The 14821-nt window shown below is 43.5% G+C and overlaps 6 protein-coding genes across 6 annotated transcripts; 4 read left to right on the top strand and 2 right to left on the bottom strand.

Moving 5' to 3' along the window:
* The first annotated feature begins 199 nt into the window (after positions 1-199).
* LOC119551762 (CUB and peptidase domain-containing protein 2) lies at positions 200-1360 on the top strand. The gene is made up of 2 exons (XM_037861291.1): positions 200-462; positions 640-1360. Exons 1-2 carry the CDS (start codon positions 200-202, stop codon positions 1178-1180), a joined length of 804 nt encoding a protein of 267 aa, XP_037717219.1. The 3' UTR covers positions 1181-1360.
* Positions 1361-1491: 131 nt separating this feature from the next.
* LOC119557587 (28S ribosomal protein S21, mitochondrial) lies at positions 1492-1967 on the bottom strand. Its single transcript, XM_037870391.1, has 2 exons — positions 1727-1967; positions 1492-1665 (listed from the first exon to the last, which is right to left on the bottom strand). The coding sequence occupies exons 1-2, from the start codon at positions 1871-1873 to the stop codon at positions 1549-1551; spliced, it is 264 nt and encodes an 87-aa protein (XP_037726319.1). The 5' UTR covers positions 1874-1967; the 3' UTR covers positions 1492-1548.
* Positions 1968-2045: 78 nt separating this feature from the next.
* Positions 2046-5512, top strand: LOC119557578 (dnaJ homolog subfamily A member 4). The gene is made up of 3 exons (XM_037870380.1): positions 2046-2202; positions 3516-4631; positions 4893-5512. The coding sequence occupies exons 2-3, from the start codon at positions 3531-3533 to the stop codon at positions 5001-5003; spliced, it is 1212 nt and encodes a 403-aa protein (XP_037726308.1). The 5' UTR covers positions 2046-2202; positions 3516-3530; the 3' UTR covers positions 5004-5512.
* A 582-nt stretch (positions 5513-6094) lies between these two features.
* Positions 6095-9167, bottom strand: LOC119561880 (WD repeat-containing protein 36). The gene is made up of 3 exons (XM_037875355.1): positions 7903-9167; positions 7413-7844; positions 6095-7353 (listed from the first exon to the last, which is right to left on the bottom strand). The coding sequence occupies exons 1-3, from the start codon at positions 9059-9061 to the stop codon at positions 6167-6169; spliced, it is 2778 nt and encodes a 925-aa protein (XP_037731283.1). The 5' UTR covers positions 9062-9167; the 3' UTR covers positions 6095-6166.
* A 996-nt stretch (positions 9168-10163) lies between these two features.
* On the top strand, positions 10164-11602 carry LOC119563214. The gene is made up of 3 exons (XM_037876511.1): positions 10164-10328; positions 10992-11364; positions 11421-11602. The coding sequence occupies exons 1-3, from the start codon at positions 10164-10166 to the stop codon at positions 11582-11584; spliced, it is 702 nt and encodes a 233-aa protein (XP_037732439.1). The 3' UTR covers positions 11585-11602.
* Positions 11603-12716: 1114 nt separating this feature from the next.
* Positions 12717-14139, top strand: LOC119551771 (odorant receptor 67a-like). Its single transcript, XM_037861301.1, has 3 exons — positions 12717-13564; positions 13614-14031; positions 14086-14139. Exons 1-3 carry the CDS (start codon positions 12717-12719, stop codon positions 14137-14139), a joined length of 1320 nt encoding a protein of 439 aa, XP_037717229.1.
* Positions 14140-14821: the final 682 nt, after the last annotated feature.

Here is a 14821-nt window from a genome sequence, read left to right on the forward strand (position 1 = left end):
CTGCACTCAAAATGCCGACATTAAAATGTTAAAGGACAGAGAGTGTGGAAGTGAAAAGTATTGCTGCCCGAAGCCAGGAAACTTTCTACCAGAAACAACCTGCGGAAATAGAACGAAACGAACGCGTGGCAGAGAGGCAGGACTCAACGAGTTCCCCTGGATGGCAATGCTTTTGTATCTAAACAATAAAACTAAACAAATGGAAACCAACTGTGGGGGCTCCCTGATAAACCAGTGGTTCGTCCTCACCGCAGCCCACTGTGCCGATGGTAGTAGATATAATGTAGGCGAACCTCAAAAAGTGCGCTTGGGCGCACATTACACCGAACCGAATAGAAATATGCTGGCTGCTCTGCCTATTGTTGAAATCGACGTGAATAAAACTATAAAGCATGAGTCTTACTACCATCGGACTACATTAAGTAACGACATCGCCTTGCTGCAACTGAAATTCCCAGTACGGTGAGTATTTAATCCAAGACGACATTTTTACATAGTTGTAATCCACGTAAGTTGCATAAAACGTAATTTTTACCCATCATCGTTTATGTTGATCTTTTTTAACTCCCCATATATTACCGCATCTATGTATGTTTTTTTATCCCCCCTGATTCATTGATTGAAATTCTATCTATTTAGTTATTCGGTGGCAATACAACCGATTTGTCTTCCCACCGCGAAAGCACCGCCTGAAGGTCGCATTTTTGAAGTAGCCGGCTGGGGAAACGGAAGTCGAGTACTGGTGCGCAAATTCCTCAAGGAAAATCGTCATAATGAAACGCGATGTAAAAACGAAAATTTTGACTTAAAATCACATATCTGTGCAGGTGGTCGCGAGGGTGGAGATGACACGTGTAAAGGTGATTCTGGCGGTCCCCTGATGACCACCAACAAAACAGAAAATTATTCACTTTTAGCCGGAATCATATCCTTTGGACAGCCACCGTGCGGACAGAAAGACAAGGCTTCTTTTTACACAGACACTAGACACTACCTTGATTGGATAAAGATGAAATTGGAGGAATATAAAATACAAGAAAATATCACATTATCCCAGTTTAAATGTCATGAACAAAATAAGAAAAAGCAAAAAATACAAAAAAATATCACATTATACCAGTTTAAATGTTATGAACAAAATAAGAAAAAGCAACATTATAAATACTCTTGTAAATACTAAATTTTGTAAATATTATAGTTATATTATGTAATATTATAGTAATCCCCCAAGCCATATCAAAACCCGAGCCCCTTAGTCAGCTCTTAGTTTAACACTGATTGTTAGCTTTAGGTAAATAAATATATTAAAGGAAAAATAAATTATTTAATTTTAGATAGGTCTCCAAGAAGTTATTTTGATGAACTCTAACAAAAAGATACAAGTATTCCAAAACATCTGTAACGAATTTAAACTCAACTATGAGCAAACATAAATGTATAAATTTAAAATCAGGAATATGAATACATACAAATGCCAGACGGACAAAACAATTCTGTCTTTTCTTACATTTTATTAGCAGAAAAATTAACATTAACAAGCGACTAGCACTAACTGCAGCCTGGAAAAGGTTCAGTGCGATTTTTGCGCAATATGAACTGGATTTTTCGGTTCATGTCCTCATTATAGATGGCCTTGCACTTTTCGAAATTTATGCGGCGACGCACCTAATAAATAGTCAAAAGCATTATAGAGAAATAAATATCAATCGTTTTTCCAGAATCCCACCTGATAGGGCTTTTCGTAGAATCGCGTGCGGCGGAATTGGTCGAGGAGTTCCTCTTTTCCCAAAACGCGATTCAACAGACGGCACGCCTCCTCCACATTGTTGTTTTGCACCAAAACAGTGCGGGCCAGAAATTGCACGTGTCTCATTTGGGCGGCCGGGTTTTATTTCATAAAATCAATTGCAATTGTTTATTAAATAATCAAGTTCAGAGCAGTGTGACCGTGCTGTCTGTTCTTGAAAATCCAGGGGTGGCAAACCAGGGGTGGCAAATCGCCAACCGCTGCGAAAGCCAGTCTATCGATATATTCCTATATGATATATATTTCACATCCCTATTTTCTTCCTAGCGTGGCGGCCATAGTAAGCTATTGAAAAGCAGTCGACGTGAATTAAAATTATTGTAAAAGTGTAACCCCAAGGAACCCGGTTGCGAAAGTCTCCATTTGCTTTAGAAACGACACGACACGAGGAAAAGGTGAGTGGCGCTGCGGTGGGTTAATTTCAATTTCCACCTGATTTTGCACATTTTGCTTCGCAAATGCGTTTGCCAGAGCGTGCGTGTGTGTGTGTGTGTGCGTACTTGGTAGACACACTTCCTTTTCGCTTGGTTCTTTTTCTTTACCGTTAAGTAATCAGCGATAGTGGTTTTTCGCCAAAGATTTCTCCTCGTTTCTTGGCCTTAGTTTTGCAAAATCGATGGCCCTCTGGTTTTGCTTCTCCTTTGTTCAAATTGAATTATTCTGACGCAGCGTCTTGCGCGGCACATGTTGGTACCCATACCAGCGCACATTCGTGCATATGTGTATGCCCTCTATCTTTGGCCAAAAATGTAATTGATTTAGCTATTCAGTTGCCTTCTAAAGCAATAGCAGATTCTTGAATTGATTTCCATTTTTATTTTCTACACTTTGCCCTTTCCCCTTTTGTCTGCTTTTCTCTTGCCCGTTTTCCATTATCACGCTCTCTGCTTTGCGGTCGCCGTTCGCAAAACCAGGGCTGCATTGCCCTGACGAAAATTTCTAGAAACTGTGTATATGTGTGAGTGCGCTAGAAAGAGAGCGAGGGGGGAAATGAGGGAGAGAGAGCGTCAGCTGCTCGCCGATTTGAAATACGAAAATTGTTCTAGAAATCGGCAAGAAAACGTCGCAGTTATTTTCGCAAACACATGGCGGCGTTACGACCTTGAAACCGGGGCTCTAGCTTCCGGGAATGCCCACCCTTCAATCCCCCTTTTCGCCAAATTGCACTGAGAAAAAAGGCTGTTGCAATCAAGACGATAGCTATAGAAATCAATAAACAAGTCGAAAAGTTCTTTAACAACAATAGTATCTGAATGTTTGTTTTTCTAAAATATTCAAACATCTATCACTATCCCAACAACATAACAAATCGTGGGAAAAGGTTTCCATATAGCCAATGTGATGAGCAATATAAATACTCTACATGTTTATGATCTATAATTTCAGTTGGGGAGCACTTCCCATCCCTATAAACGTCATATCCAAAGCAAGACATTCAAACAAACACATTCATAGACCTCAGATCGTCACTAGCTGCCATAGGAACCAACGTTGTTTTTTAAACTTCAGACTTATTTTACTATTACTAGTACTATTATATGCCAAATTAGCTTTGTATCTATATAAATTTGTACATTTTCTTTGGATAACGCAAAAATTATACAGTTCGTAAATTTACTACATCCGTACTAATCCTTAAATCGGATTGCATTCCTGAATCTAAACTTTACCAGCTCCCAGATAGTAATCCTCCCTTCTCTGCTTTCAGTAAACAGCATACAAGATGGTCAAGGAGACTGGATACTATGATCTGCTTGGCGTGAAGCCCAATGCCACGCCCGAAGAGCTGAAAAAGGCCTACCGGAAACTGGCCCTGAAGTACCATCCCGACAAGAACCCCAACGAGGGCGAGAAGTTCAAGGCCATTTCGCAGGCGTACGAGGTGCTCTCGGATGCGGACAAGCGTCAGGTGTACGACGATGGTGGCGAGGCGGCCATCAAGAAGGGAGGTGCCGACTCCGGGGACTTCCGCAATCCGATGGACTTCTTTGAGAAGTTCTTCGGCGCCGGATTCGGAGGCGGCGGCGGTGGACGTCGGCGCGAGAGGCGTGGCAAGGACGTGGTGCACCAGATGTCCGTGCAGCTGGAGGAGCTGTACAACGGAGCCACGCGGAAGCTGCAGCTCCAGAAGAACGTGATCTGCGACAAGTGCGAAGGTCGCGGCGGCAAGAAGGGCAGCATCGAGAAGTGCATGCAGTGCCGGGGCAACGGTGTGGAGACCCGCGTCCAGCAGATCGCCCCCGGCATCATGCAGCACATTGAGCAGGTGTGCCGCAAGTGCTCCGGAACTGGTGAGACCATTCAGGAGAAGGATCGCTGCAAGAACTGCAGTGGCCGGAAAACGGTGCGGGAACGCAAGGTACTCGAAGTGCACATCGAGAAGGGAATGCGGGACGGCCAAAAGATCGTGTTCACGGGCGAGGGCGATCACGAGCCGGAATCTCAGCCAGGCGATATTATTATTCTGTTGGACGAAAAGGAGCACGCGACATTTGCGCACGCCGGACAGGATCTGATGATGAAGATGCCCCTGCAGCTGGTCGAGGCGCTCTGCGGATTCCAGCGAATCGTCAAAACTCTAGACGATCGCGATCTGATCGTGTCCACGCAGCCCGGCGAGGTCATCAGGCACGAGATGACCAAGTGCATTGCCGAGGAAGGTATGCCCATCTTCAAGAACCCCATGGAGAAGGGCACGCTGATCATACAGTTTGAGGTCATCTTCCCGGAGGTGATCAATCCATCGGTGGTGCCCACGCTGAAACAGTGCCTACCGCCGGCGCCGGAGGTTGACATTCCAATCGATGCAGAGCAGACGGTTTTGGTGAGTACTTTACATGACTTTAAAATATACATACAATAATTTATGGCCATGACTCGTAATAAATGTGCTTTAAATTCCAATTCAACTAGGAGAAAAATAAAAACTTGAAAATTTTTTTTTAATTATTTGCTTGAAAAATTAACATTAACATCCCCTAGAAAGAAAGTTTCTATAGTAGCTACCCTTTTTGATAAGATATTAATACCCACTTAGTAAACAAAGTTTTATAGTTTTGCTAATTAATAAATTTGTCTCTCGCAGGAGGACTTTGATCCCAAGCAACGCCGCCAGCAACACCAGCGCATGGCCTACGATGAGGACGATGGTGGCTATCAGGATGGTCCCCGTGTCCAGCAGTGCACATCGAGTTAAGCGCCCCCGCTGCGTGCTGCACCCCCGGATCCACACAACCCTAATAATACCCCCAATCAACAAGCAGTAATAATATGTAAACCAGCTCCCGGAACACTGTAACTGCGCTTGCAATGGCCGAAGAACTCCCAAAAAGCACCCAAACACACCATCCAACACACACTAGGAGACCCAACCAGTCGAGATCTAAAGTTATTTCATGCAAGCTACGATATTTAGGTATAAATCAAAGGAACTTATCAGATATATGCACTATGTCTATAACGCGTGGTTGTTTGTAAACCAATGGGACATTTTTTTCTTTTCGTTTATGTTGCGTTGGATGTCAAAGAATCGAAAACGGAAACTGAAACTAAACTAAACTGAAATTGAAAATCAGCCGCCACTAGAAACCGTATCTAAAGTCCGCGCCAGCGAACGCGTCTAGGAACAAGTTTAAGTTATTTAATTCCAGCATAAATAAAAGCGTTAGTTTAAACGGATATAACAAATAAATAATTAATACACAATTTCAACCCAAGTGCTGTACTTTGTTCTTCCCGGTGTTCCTGTTTCTCATGCCCCAGCTATCTGCCTATTCCATAATCGCTGCACAGTCATCTGGGGTGTGAATCATTCTCCTAATGCCAATTGGAGATATCTTGAATTTGGATGGCACCTGTATAAGTGCCCGGCGTGATTAAATTTAATGGTAGCCACTTTTGGGTACAATACTTAAACTGCTATCTCGGATTAGTTTAAGATAAAAAGAAATCGAGGATAGTTTTGAATACCACTTGCTAGTTAGCGATTATTTCGATATTTGCTTCTCGTCAAATAAATGCAATAGGGTGAAAAAAAACATAGTTACACATGAAACTTGTTCTTTGCTATGACCTTTTTTACGCTTTCTTCCTCATCTGTAATTTTGATCGAACACAAACTTTAAGTTGATTATTTTGAGGGAATTAATTATCACTGAATATTTTTAACAAACTGGAAATCTGTTAAAGGTATTATAGGTCAGTTTTGCACTGCATCTGCTTTAGTTTGACTAGCATATAAATTCTTCCCAGTAAAACCCACAGCGAAGGTGGGAATCAACGATTCAATTATTTAAAAGGTCTTGTAACTTTATTTACAAAATTTGATGGTGAACTCTAATAATATGTAGGTGCTAGAAGCTAATGCGCGAAGTTCCGGAGGGCAGCCACAACTCCAGTACCGTAAATCAGCTTCTCCTCAATGCGCTGCCAAGCCTCCTGCTGCACCTGGGAAACACTGCGCAGCGCCTTCACCAGTTCCGCAGACTCCGTCAATCCGAGGCCATGGGATCGCAGGAAGACACTCAGATAGGATTGAGCAAGCTCAAAGTTCAGATTGGTGCCAAACATGAACTCAACGAGTTTGAGGAACTGCAGCATGGCGAGGAGAGTACCTCCAGCCTCCGGGTGTAGTGATTTGATCTCAAAGTCCACCATCGAAGGACCCAGTTGGGTCAAGTGCGCCACAGCGGGAGCGAAATCCAGGCTGTCTGCAGTTTCCTCCAGCAGTTGGCCAAAGGCAGTTAGATTATTGAGCGTGGAAGCCTTTCGGATACGGGAGTTCTCCTCTTCCTTTTGCCCATTCTGCACATCGAAGCGCAGCTCTAGTCCCGAAACGGTGGGCAGGAAAAAGGGAGCCTGCTTGGGTGCCTTTGGCGGAGCCTTGGGTTTATTGCGTTGTTTGATGAGCTCCAAATCCAAAAGGTTCTGCCAGCGAGATGCAGCCAATCCGGATAGCGTAATCAACTCCTCGGACAGCTGGGTTGGAGTTTCGTACTTGGCATCGACTAGCTCCCCGAGTTTCGTCTCGTCCTCATCGTCAATCTCCAGCTCCTGCATGCCATCCTCCAGTTCCATGGCATCGCACACATTTGTGGGCAATCCCACATAGGGAGCCGGCTCCAGGGGATCGATGGAGCGCAGGGAGACCTGATTAAAGAGCGTCTTGTTTGCCCATAGGTAAATACCGAGAAGGCCAACATGTGCGGTTGCTAGAAAGTCACCATTGGGCGACATGCTCAACGATATACAAGGCGTCTGCACCCGGAAGTGATCCACCATATAAGAGGAGGGTATGTCCCAGACCTTGATCGTGGAGTCCATGGCGGCGGTGATTAGCCAGCGACTGTCCGGACTGAAGGTAAGATCGTTCAGCTTGGCCGTGTGACCGATGAACTTGCGGACAATCACCCGCGTGTGCATGTCCACCACAAAGATCTTGAATGTTTCGAGGCCCACGGCCAGCATGGAGCTCTCGCGGTGCTGACGCATTAGGGCAATTCCATCAGCCAGGCGTAAAATGGCCAGGGGGGTCAGGGGCTTGCCAACTGGAGGTAGAGAAGAATTTTTTGGGATTATTGTCATAACAAACGAGATAACTCCTTACGCTTTCCTTTGAACGGCCAGAATTTGAGCAAACCCTCCGAACAGCCAGAGATGACAGTCTGGTTGAGATTGTCGCTAGCCAAGCCGCGCACTGCCTTCTTGTGGGCCGGCGAACCGTAGCTAATTCGATGGATGCCCGACTGGATATTGAAGCGCTCGATGTCGCCACTGCTGTAGCCGATAATCACGAAGTTGCCGCAGTGCGTCAGCACGATGCAAGTGGTCTCGCTTTGGAAATTCGTGCGATTTCTATTCTGGAACTGCTGCGGCACCAGACGGTGCTCGCCCATGCGGTTCTGGCCGAACGTCCAGGTGGTCGTCTGAATAATGCCTGCATGAATGGCGGCAATGTTGTCCCACTCCTTCTCGCGGGTTGTCTCCGAGGTAAACTCTAGAATGGGCGGCATGCCATACTTGTCGAACTGAAAGCGATCTTAAAGGAATGGTAATATATTAAAAAGGACATTTTTAGCATGAGCAAAAGGACTTACTCTTCTTTTTAGTGACCTCTTGCTTGTAGGAGGCTCTGCCCATGCTCTTGTTCAGCGACTCGGATAGGGTGGAGAACACCCTCATGGTGCTGTCCTCGCCGGAGGAGAGAATGGAGACTCCCGAGTTGCCGTGGTAGCGGATGCAGAGTGGCGGCTTTGTGTGTCCCTCGCGAATCCTCAGCTGTCTAGCCCCACCATCCGGCATATCGAAGATGAACATCTTCATGGAGTTGTCTGGCGAGGTGGTGAACACCACGGGCTCGCTGGGCAGGCAAATCGCCGTGGTCACCGACTCTTCGTGCGCTTGCAGCTGACCGGCTAACTTACGCTCCTCCAGATTCCAGAAGGCCATGTAACCGTTGCTACAAGCAGACACAAGGATGGGTGGGCCATCAGTGCGAAAGGCGAGGCTGGTGACCTGGCCCCAGTCTTGCTGGAAGCGCATCAGCACCTCGTCGAACTTCAGGTTGATCAGGACGATGGCACCGTCTCCATGACCCACGGCCACAACATCCAAAGCAGGAGCAGGTTCGATGCAGGTTATTCTGCTCTCGTGGTGGCTCAAAGTGCACACCACGCTGTTCTTCTTGATGTTCAGGATCTTGAGTTGTCCCTGCTGGGAGCCGAGCACGATTTTGTTGATGTATGTGGGTGGATGTGCCACCGCCGTGATCTGGAACTCCTCGGGCCGGAAGGGCACCTCCAGATAGACATCCTCGGTGGGTATATTCCACACCTTCAGCACATTAGCCCGATCGACGGCAATCAAATTGGAGCCGAAAGGCAGCAGAAGGTGGACATCCTTCTGGTGGCCACGGTAAACGTGCCGGATGTGTTTGCCCGCCCGCCAGGCGAAGATGCACTTGTTGCTCGCCGAGTACGTGTGCAGGCGATCGGTGGCCAGGGCCGTAATCTCGTCCGGATGCAGGCCGCTGACGTGGAGCAGCCGAAAGTGATTGGCGGTGTACACCTGGAAGGATCTGCCGATGCAGGTGATCAGCAGAGTGTCCCTGCGACGTTGAATGTAGCGGGTGACCGCCGGAACCTGGTTGCTCACGTAGCCGAGGGATCGATTCCGCCGGAAGATGCAGCTGCTCTCCTTGAACACGGACCTCCGCTCCTCCGACTCAGGCTTGTCATCCGTCCCCAGGTGCGTCATTGTAGCGTCTTGTTCGTCCCTTTTCCTTGATTTTCTATTACAAATCCCACGATTTCTGCAACATGCCGAAATGTTTACGGACGAAACACGTGTGGTGCAGTGTGACCGCAGCGCTAAAATACTACTATAAATACTAAAAAATACTGAATTAAAAGCCATCGTCTTCATTATGGATATTTGCTAACAATAATTTCGAGGAAACCCACCAATTTCGTGGTGAATTCCGATTTAATATTTGAAATACTGATTTTTAGGATTATCCATTTTAAAGTGAATTGAAAAGCTGGTTTCTAGTAAGAAATACTGGGTGTATTAAAGAAACTGAGGTCTTTCAATAAGTTTTATTACTTAAAATTAATATGTAATGTACAATTACTATTATAGCGAACTTCTATTTAAAAAATGTATTAGAAATCATACTCTTTTTAAGAAATTCCGTATAATTTTTCAATACCAATTTTAAATAATTAAATGCTAAAAATTATATGAGTACATTGTTCTCCTTAAACTTATTTTTGGTGTAGAAAGGGTTTATTTCTTATTAAAGCCTTATACTCACTTAAATAAAAAAGTTACGGAAGGATCGACAAAACCCTCCAAAACTTTTTGATCAGATGTAAAAATATTTAAAAAATTTCAAAGCTCTTTGATTAGCCTTTGGGAAATTTAAGGAATTTATGAAAACCCAAACAACTAATCGCCGTAAACCCAAAACAAATAATCAATGAGCAACACTTGAGATCAGTTAATCCAATAAACAAACTCCAGATTGCACAAATGTGATTAGAAATATAACAATATCTATGCCACTTAAATGAGGCCTTTTGGACGACCGACATTTTTATGAATATTTAACTATGCCAATCGAAGATGGTTATCCGAGGCCTATCTGGAGTGTTGATTCTGCGGATTTTGACCGGTACGAGGAACTGCAATTGTTATTATTTATACTGAGTGTTATCACGCGTTCTTATCGCCATGAGAGCTACTGTAAAACTCTCAATTCCAAACGGATTGATAAGTCCGGCAGGAGCCCATATAAAACCTGGTGCGTCTATGCGTGTGGCATTGTGAAAGTGAAAGCCAAATATAAATATACGCCATGAAGTACCTGCTCAGCGTGACCTTGCTGTTGGCCATTGGGCTGCAGGAGATCAATGCCCACGGCATGATGCTGTCCCCGCCCAGTCGCTCCTCCCGCTGGCGCTACGACGGATCCGCCCCCCAAAACTGGAACGACAACGAGCTCTTCTGCGGCGGCTTGTATGTGAGTGGGGGATCTGCCAAATAATACCATACCTGATAAAGGATCTAGAACAATTTCGAATAGGTCTTGAATATTTAGTTGAATTCTATGGATTCAGAAAAGCTATTGTTCTTGAATTATAAAGAGTGCTAATCTTTCGTTTTCAATCGGCTACACCCAAAAATATCTCATTGGTAAATAGTAGTAATAAAGAATGTAATCTTATTACAACAAATGGTTCCCTATCATCAAGAATAGAAGTATATATTATTTGGTTTATTATTTAATGGTAAAGGTACTATAAAACAGTATCGTTTGTGTATTTTGTTGTTGTGAGAGCTAAAATTGGCAATTCCACCAATGAATCTATTTTGATATTATATTTACTTATAGAAAGAAAGGAATTTGGATGATTAAAAAACAAAAACAAAATCATACCAGATTCCGAAGAAGAAAAAATATAAGTGGAATAAACAGTCAACGTTTTATAAGGTATTCCAACCAAAAACTTATTTTGTGGATAATCAAAAGGACTTCTGTCTATATTGTTTATAAAATATATTTTTTTCTACTAGATATTATATAATATCTTATCATTTAAAAACACTGTTTATATTTCATTAATGAGTTTTGTGCACATGGTACTTAAGATTAAAATACTTATGTTTTTCTATGAACGCGTAGACCCAGTCCAACAACGGAGGTCGTTGCGGTCTGTGCGGCGACAACTTCTTGGATGGCCAGCCCCGCGCCAACGAGATCGGAGGAAGTATCGGTGGAGCCGGCGTGGTGACCAGGAGCTACGTGGCCGGCAATGCCATCACCGTGGGCGTGAAGATCACCACCAACCACCTGGGCTACTTCGAGTTCCACCTGTGCAACCTGGATGCCTTCGGAGGCGAATCGGAGGAGTGCTTCGAGCAGAACCGCCTGCGTTTCCCCGATGGCAGCGAGAGATTGGAAATTGGCCAGCAGAGCGGTGAATTCGATGTGACCTGCCTGCTGCCAGAGGGCCTGACCTGCAATCACTGCGTCCTCCGGTGGACCTACGTGGGTGGTAGGTTCTTTAAATGTTGGATTTGGATAATTAACCGAGTCATATTCATATTGCAGCCAACAACTGGGGCATCTGCGATAACTCCGGCAACGGAGCCCTGGGCTGTGGCCCCCAGGAAACCTTCAAGAACTGCGCCGATGTGAGCATCAACTGGGGTCGCAACCTGGTCAAGGAGCTGGTCAGTGGTGGCCAACCTGTGGCTCCCATCGAGGTGGTCTAAAAATCCGATTAGCCAAAATTCGACGAACTGCCAATTAAGTCTGAAAGTGCTACAAGCCAAAAAGTCAGCCAAAGTTAAATAAATACGTGAACATTATTAATCCATGGGGTTACTGGAGGCGTCATAAATTATTTATACATAAATCAGCTTTTATAAGTTGATTAACTTAAAAGTAAAAACTCAAGCTATATTTACCAATCAATATCAATAACATCTCATTTTGATTATTTGCAACTTCAATGATTGTCATTTAAAATCCCGAAAAGGCTTATTGTCATAATTGAAGTGTTTTGTGAGTTTATATTGACCGATTGTCTCCAATATTTCTTCCAGCGTTATATTGGTTGTCCTCTTTTTCTATACACACTTAATAATGGTTTATCCAGAACACAAGTAGTGTTGTGCCAATAAAATACATATGGCTTACCACAAGAGGGTTTAAAGGAAAGGCACACAAAAGAAAAATTTTTATTTCAAAAATTTTGAATGAATTTCATACCAATATTAGCTTATTATTAAACTTATTATATATACGACGACGACAACAAATATGTTATACTAGTTTTTCCCATTAAATGTAATAGATATATATTTTATCTTTCTTAAGAATACCTTTTTCTGATCCTTTAAACATTTTCGGTCAGTGCAAAAGGGCTGAACTAACCGCAAATGAAATAATAATGGGTGCCGGACTTTTTAAAATTATTTGACACGAATATACTTTACTCTTCACTTCTCAATATTTTTAAAAATAAGGTATAGTTAAAGATTTTGTTATCTAGGATATTCCACACTGATTCTTTTCCGTTTGGTTTCTTAGGAACAAAATTATAAATTATAAATATTTGGTTAAAAAACGGAAAAAACAAGCAATTAGATGACACTCAAATTTTTATTTGCAGTACATTTTCAATGTAAGAGTTTTAAGATGTTGCATGGTAAAGGAATAATCGTAACAATTCCAATAATAAACATTAAATTTTGCCTTAGAATTTTTTAAAGTGCATGCGCATGCTTTGAACTGAATGAATTCTTTAAAAGAAAACTTGCGGTTTCTGCACATCGCCATGACTATAAAAGCCGTTCAATTTTAGCTTCCACAAAATTGTGCAGTGAATTCAGTTTGATCGACATGAGCATTAGCTTAGAAAAGAAAATTTTCGCTAAAGAGATTGGAGCCACGGAGAAGTCGAAGAAGGTTTTTCCCGTAGCCGACGACTTTCTAAGGCTGGCCAGATTTTTCTTTCACTCTATGGGTGTGGATCCCTACGAATCGGACCAGAAGACGGGCCTGGCATTTCAATTGTACCTTGTGTTCCACGTAATCAATCTGTTCTTTATTTGGTTCTCAATGATGGTGTTTGTGACGAGCTCCGTGGGACCCAATGCGGATTTCCTCCATAATTCCATGGTCGTTGGCTATATCACTTTCGGCAATGTTGGTGTCTTAAAGATAACCGTGGTTCAGCTGCAAAAGGGAAAGTTGAGCAGCCTGGTGCGGCACATGAATTCGTTATTTCCACCGCCAGTTGCCAAGGAGCAGAAGCAATATGCTGTGGGTCACTATATGAAATTCTGCAACCGGATCTCGAAAGGTTTTGCATTTCTTATGATCACTATGGTTATTACGAACAGTCTTTCCCCCATCACACAATACGCAATCCAAAGATTTTGGCTCCATTCGCCGAATGCCGAACTGGCTTTGCCCTATGTGTCCTTTGCCCCTTGGAACTGGCGCGAAAGTTGGAAATTCTGGCCGACCTATCTGCTTCAGTCCATAGCAGCTTATACCTGCACTTGCGGCTATATATCCGCCGATCTCATGATGTTCGCCGTGGTCATTCAGGTCATCATGCATTTCGATAGATTGGCCACGGCTCTCAGGGAATTCAACGTTCGAAACAATCGCGATGCCAGTGGAGCTCAGGAGGATTTAAAGGACTTAAGATCTCTAATCGCTTACCATATCCAAGTACTCGAGTAAGTTTATCAAGGAATTTCGGTCAGAGACAACAATAATCTCTTTCAGAACCACGGACCTTATGAACAAAGTCTTTGGGGTGGTATTGCTCCTGAACTTTATCAACTCCTCGCTGCTCGTTTGCAATGTGGGATTTCAGCTGACCGTTGGTTTCAATTTGCCGTATTTCGGAAGACAGGTGCTAATCATACTCTCCGCTCTGGTGGAGATCTACCTCATCTGTTTCCTGAGCCAGATGCTGATCAATGCGGTCTGTTCTGTGTTCTTCATACTGCTTTCACAGGGATTCATACCGAAATTATATTTGCAGAGTAATAACGTTAGCTTTGCTGTCTACGATATGAACTGGATAGAGTGCGATCCTCGATTCCGGAAAATGTTACTCTTTATAGCTATGCGGTCCCAGAAACCCGTCTGTCTACATGCCACTGTATTTCTGGACATATCCATGGAGACCATGACCAGTGTAAGTTTCCGCGACTCTTAAGTTGTAATAGTTGTTTACTTTATATATTTGCAGTTCATACAAGTGTCGTACAAGTTCTTCTGCGCCATTCGCATGATGTATCAGTAGATGGAATTTAAGGGGTATCATTTTTTAAATTACATCATAAGACCACTAAAGCCAATAGCTCTATTTCGACAGTTTAGCTCAAAAGGAAAACATATAGATGGATAGTGTAGCTCAAAAAGGTAAGAGAAAACTACTGCGTACTACAAACGTATATAGTCAAAGTTTGGATTGAAATGTTAATATAAACAAAAAAATAAAACAATGAAACTCATTCTTTTTATAGCACAAAAGGTTTTGCGTTTTTTAACTGGTAGATAAAAAAACAGTTAATCTAATTATTTTTTAAATTTTTTGTGATTACGGGCGAAGCATTTCACAGAAGTTCAAGTATCACACTTCCAAAATTTGGTTCACCCTAACGAAGGCTGATGTAATGTTAATGTGAAGCTTTGAGTTAACAGTTTCCGTTACTTTGCGCAGCCCTGGCTGAGCTGCGATACGCCCCTGGTAAACCGCAGCCAGGGGTGGGCGAATAAAAACAGCTGACGCCGCGCTTGTAATCCTCACCGAAAACAAAAAAACACGAAAAGCTTGTTTCGCTTTTACACACATCCACAAACACAAACACATCCACAACCACTTTCCAGCGCCTTGGCCGCGTCATGAAAATAATACTCGCCGCCTGTACGGTGGGCGGATTGGGTGGCTGGCTGCTTGGGGGCTGGTGACGTCGACGTCGGCG

The sequence above is a fragment of the Drosophila subpulchrella genome, chromosome 3R (assembly GCF_014743375.2).
Source record: "Drosophila subpulchrella strain 33 F10 #4 breed RU33 chromosome 3R, RU_Dsub_v1.1 Primary Assembly, whole genome shotgun sequence".
Taxonomy (NCBI): Eukaryota; Metazoa; Arthropoda; class Insecta; order Diptera; family Drosophilidae; genus Drosophila; species Drosophila subpulchrella.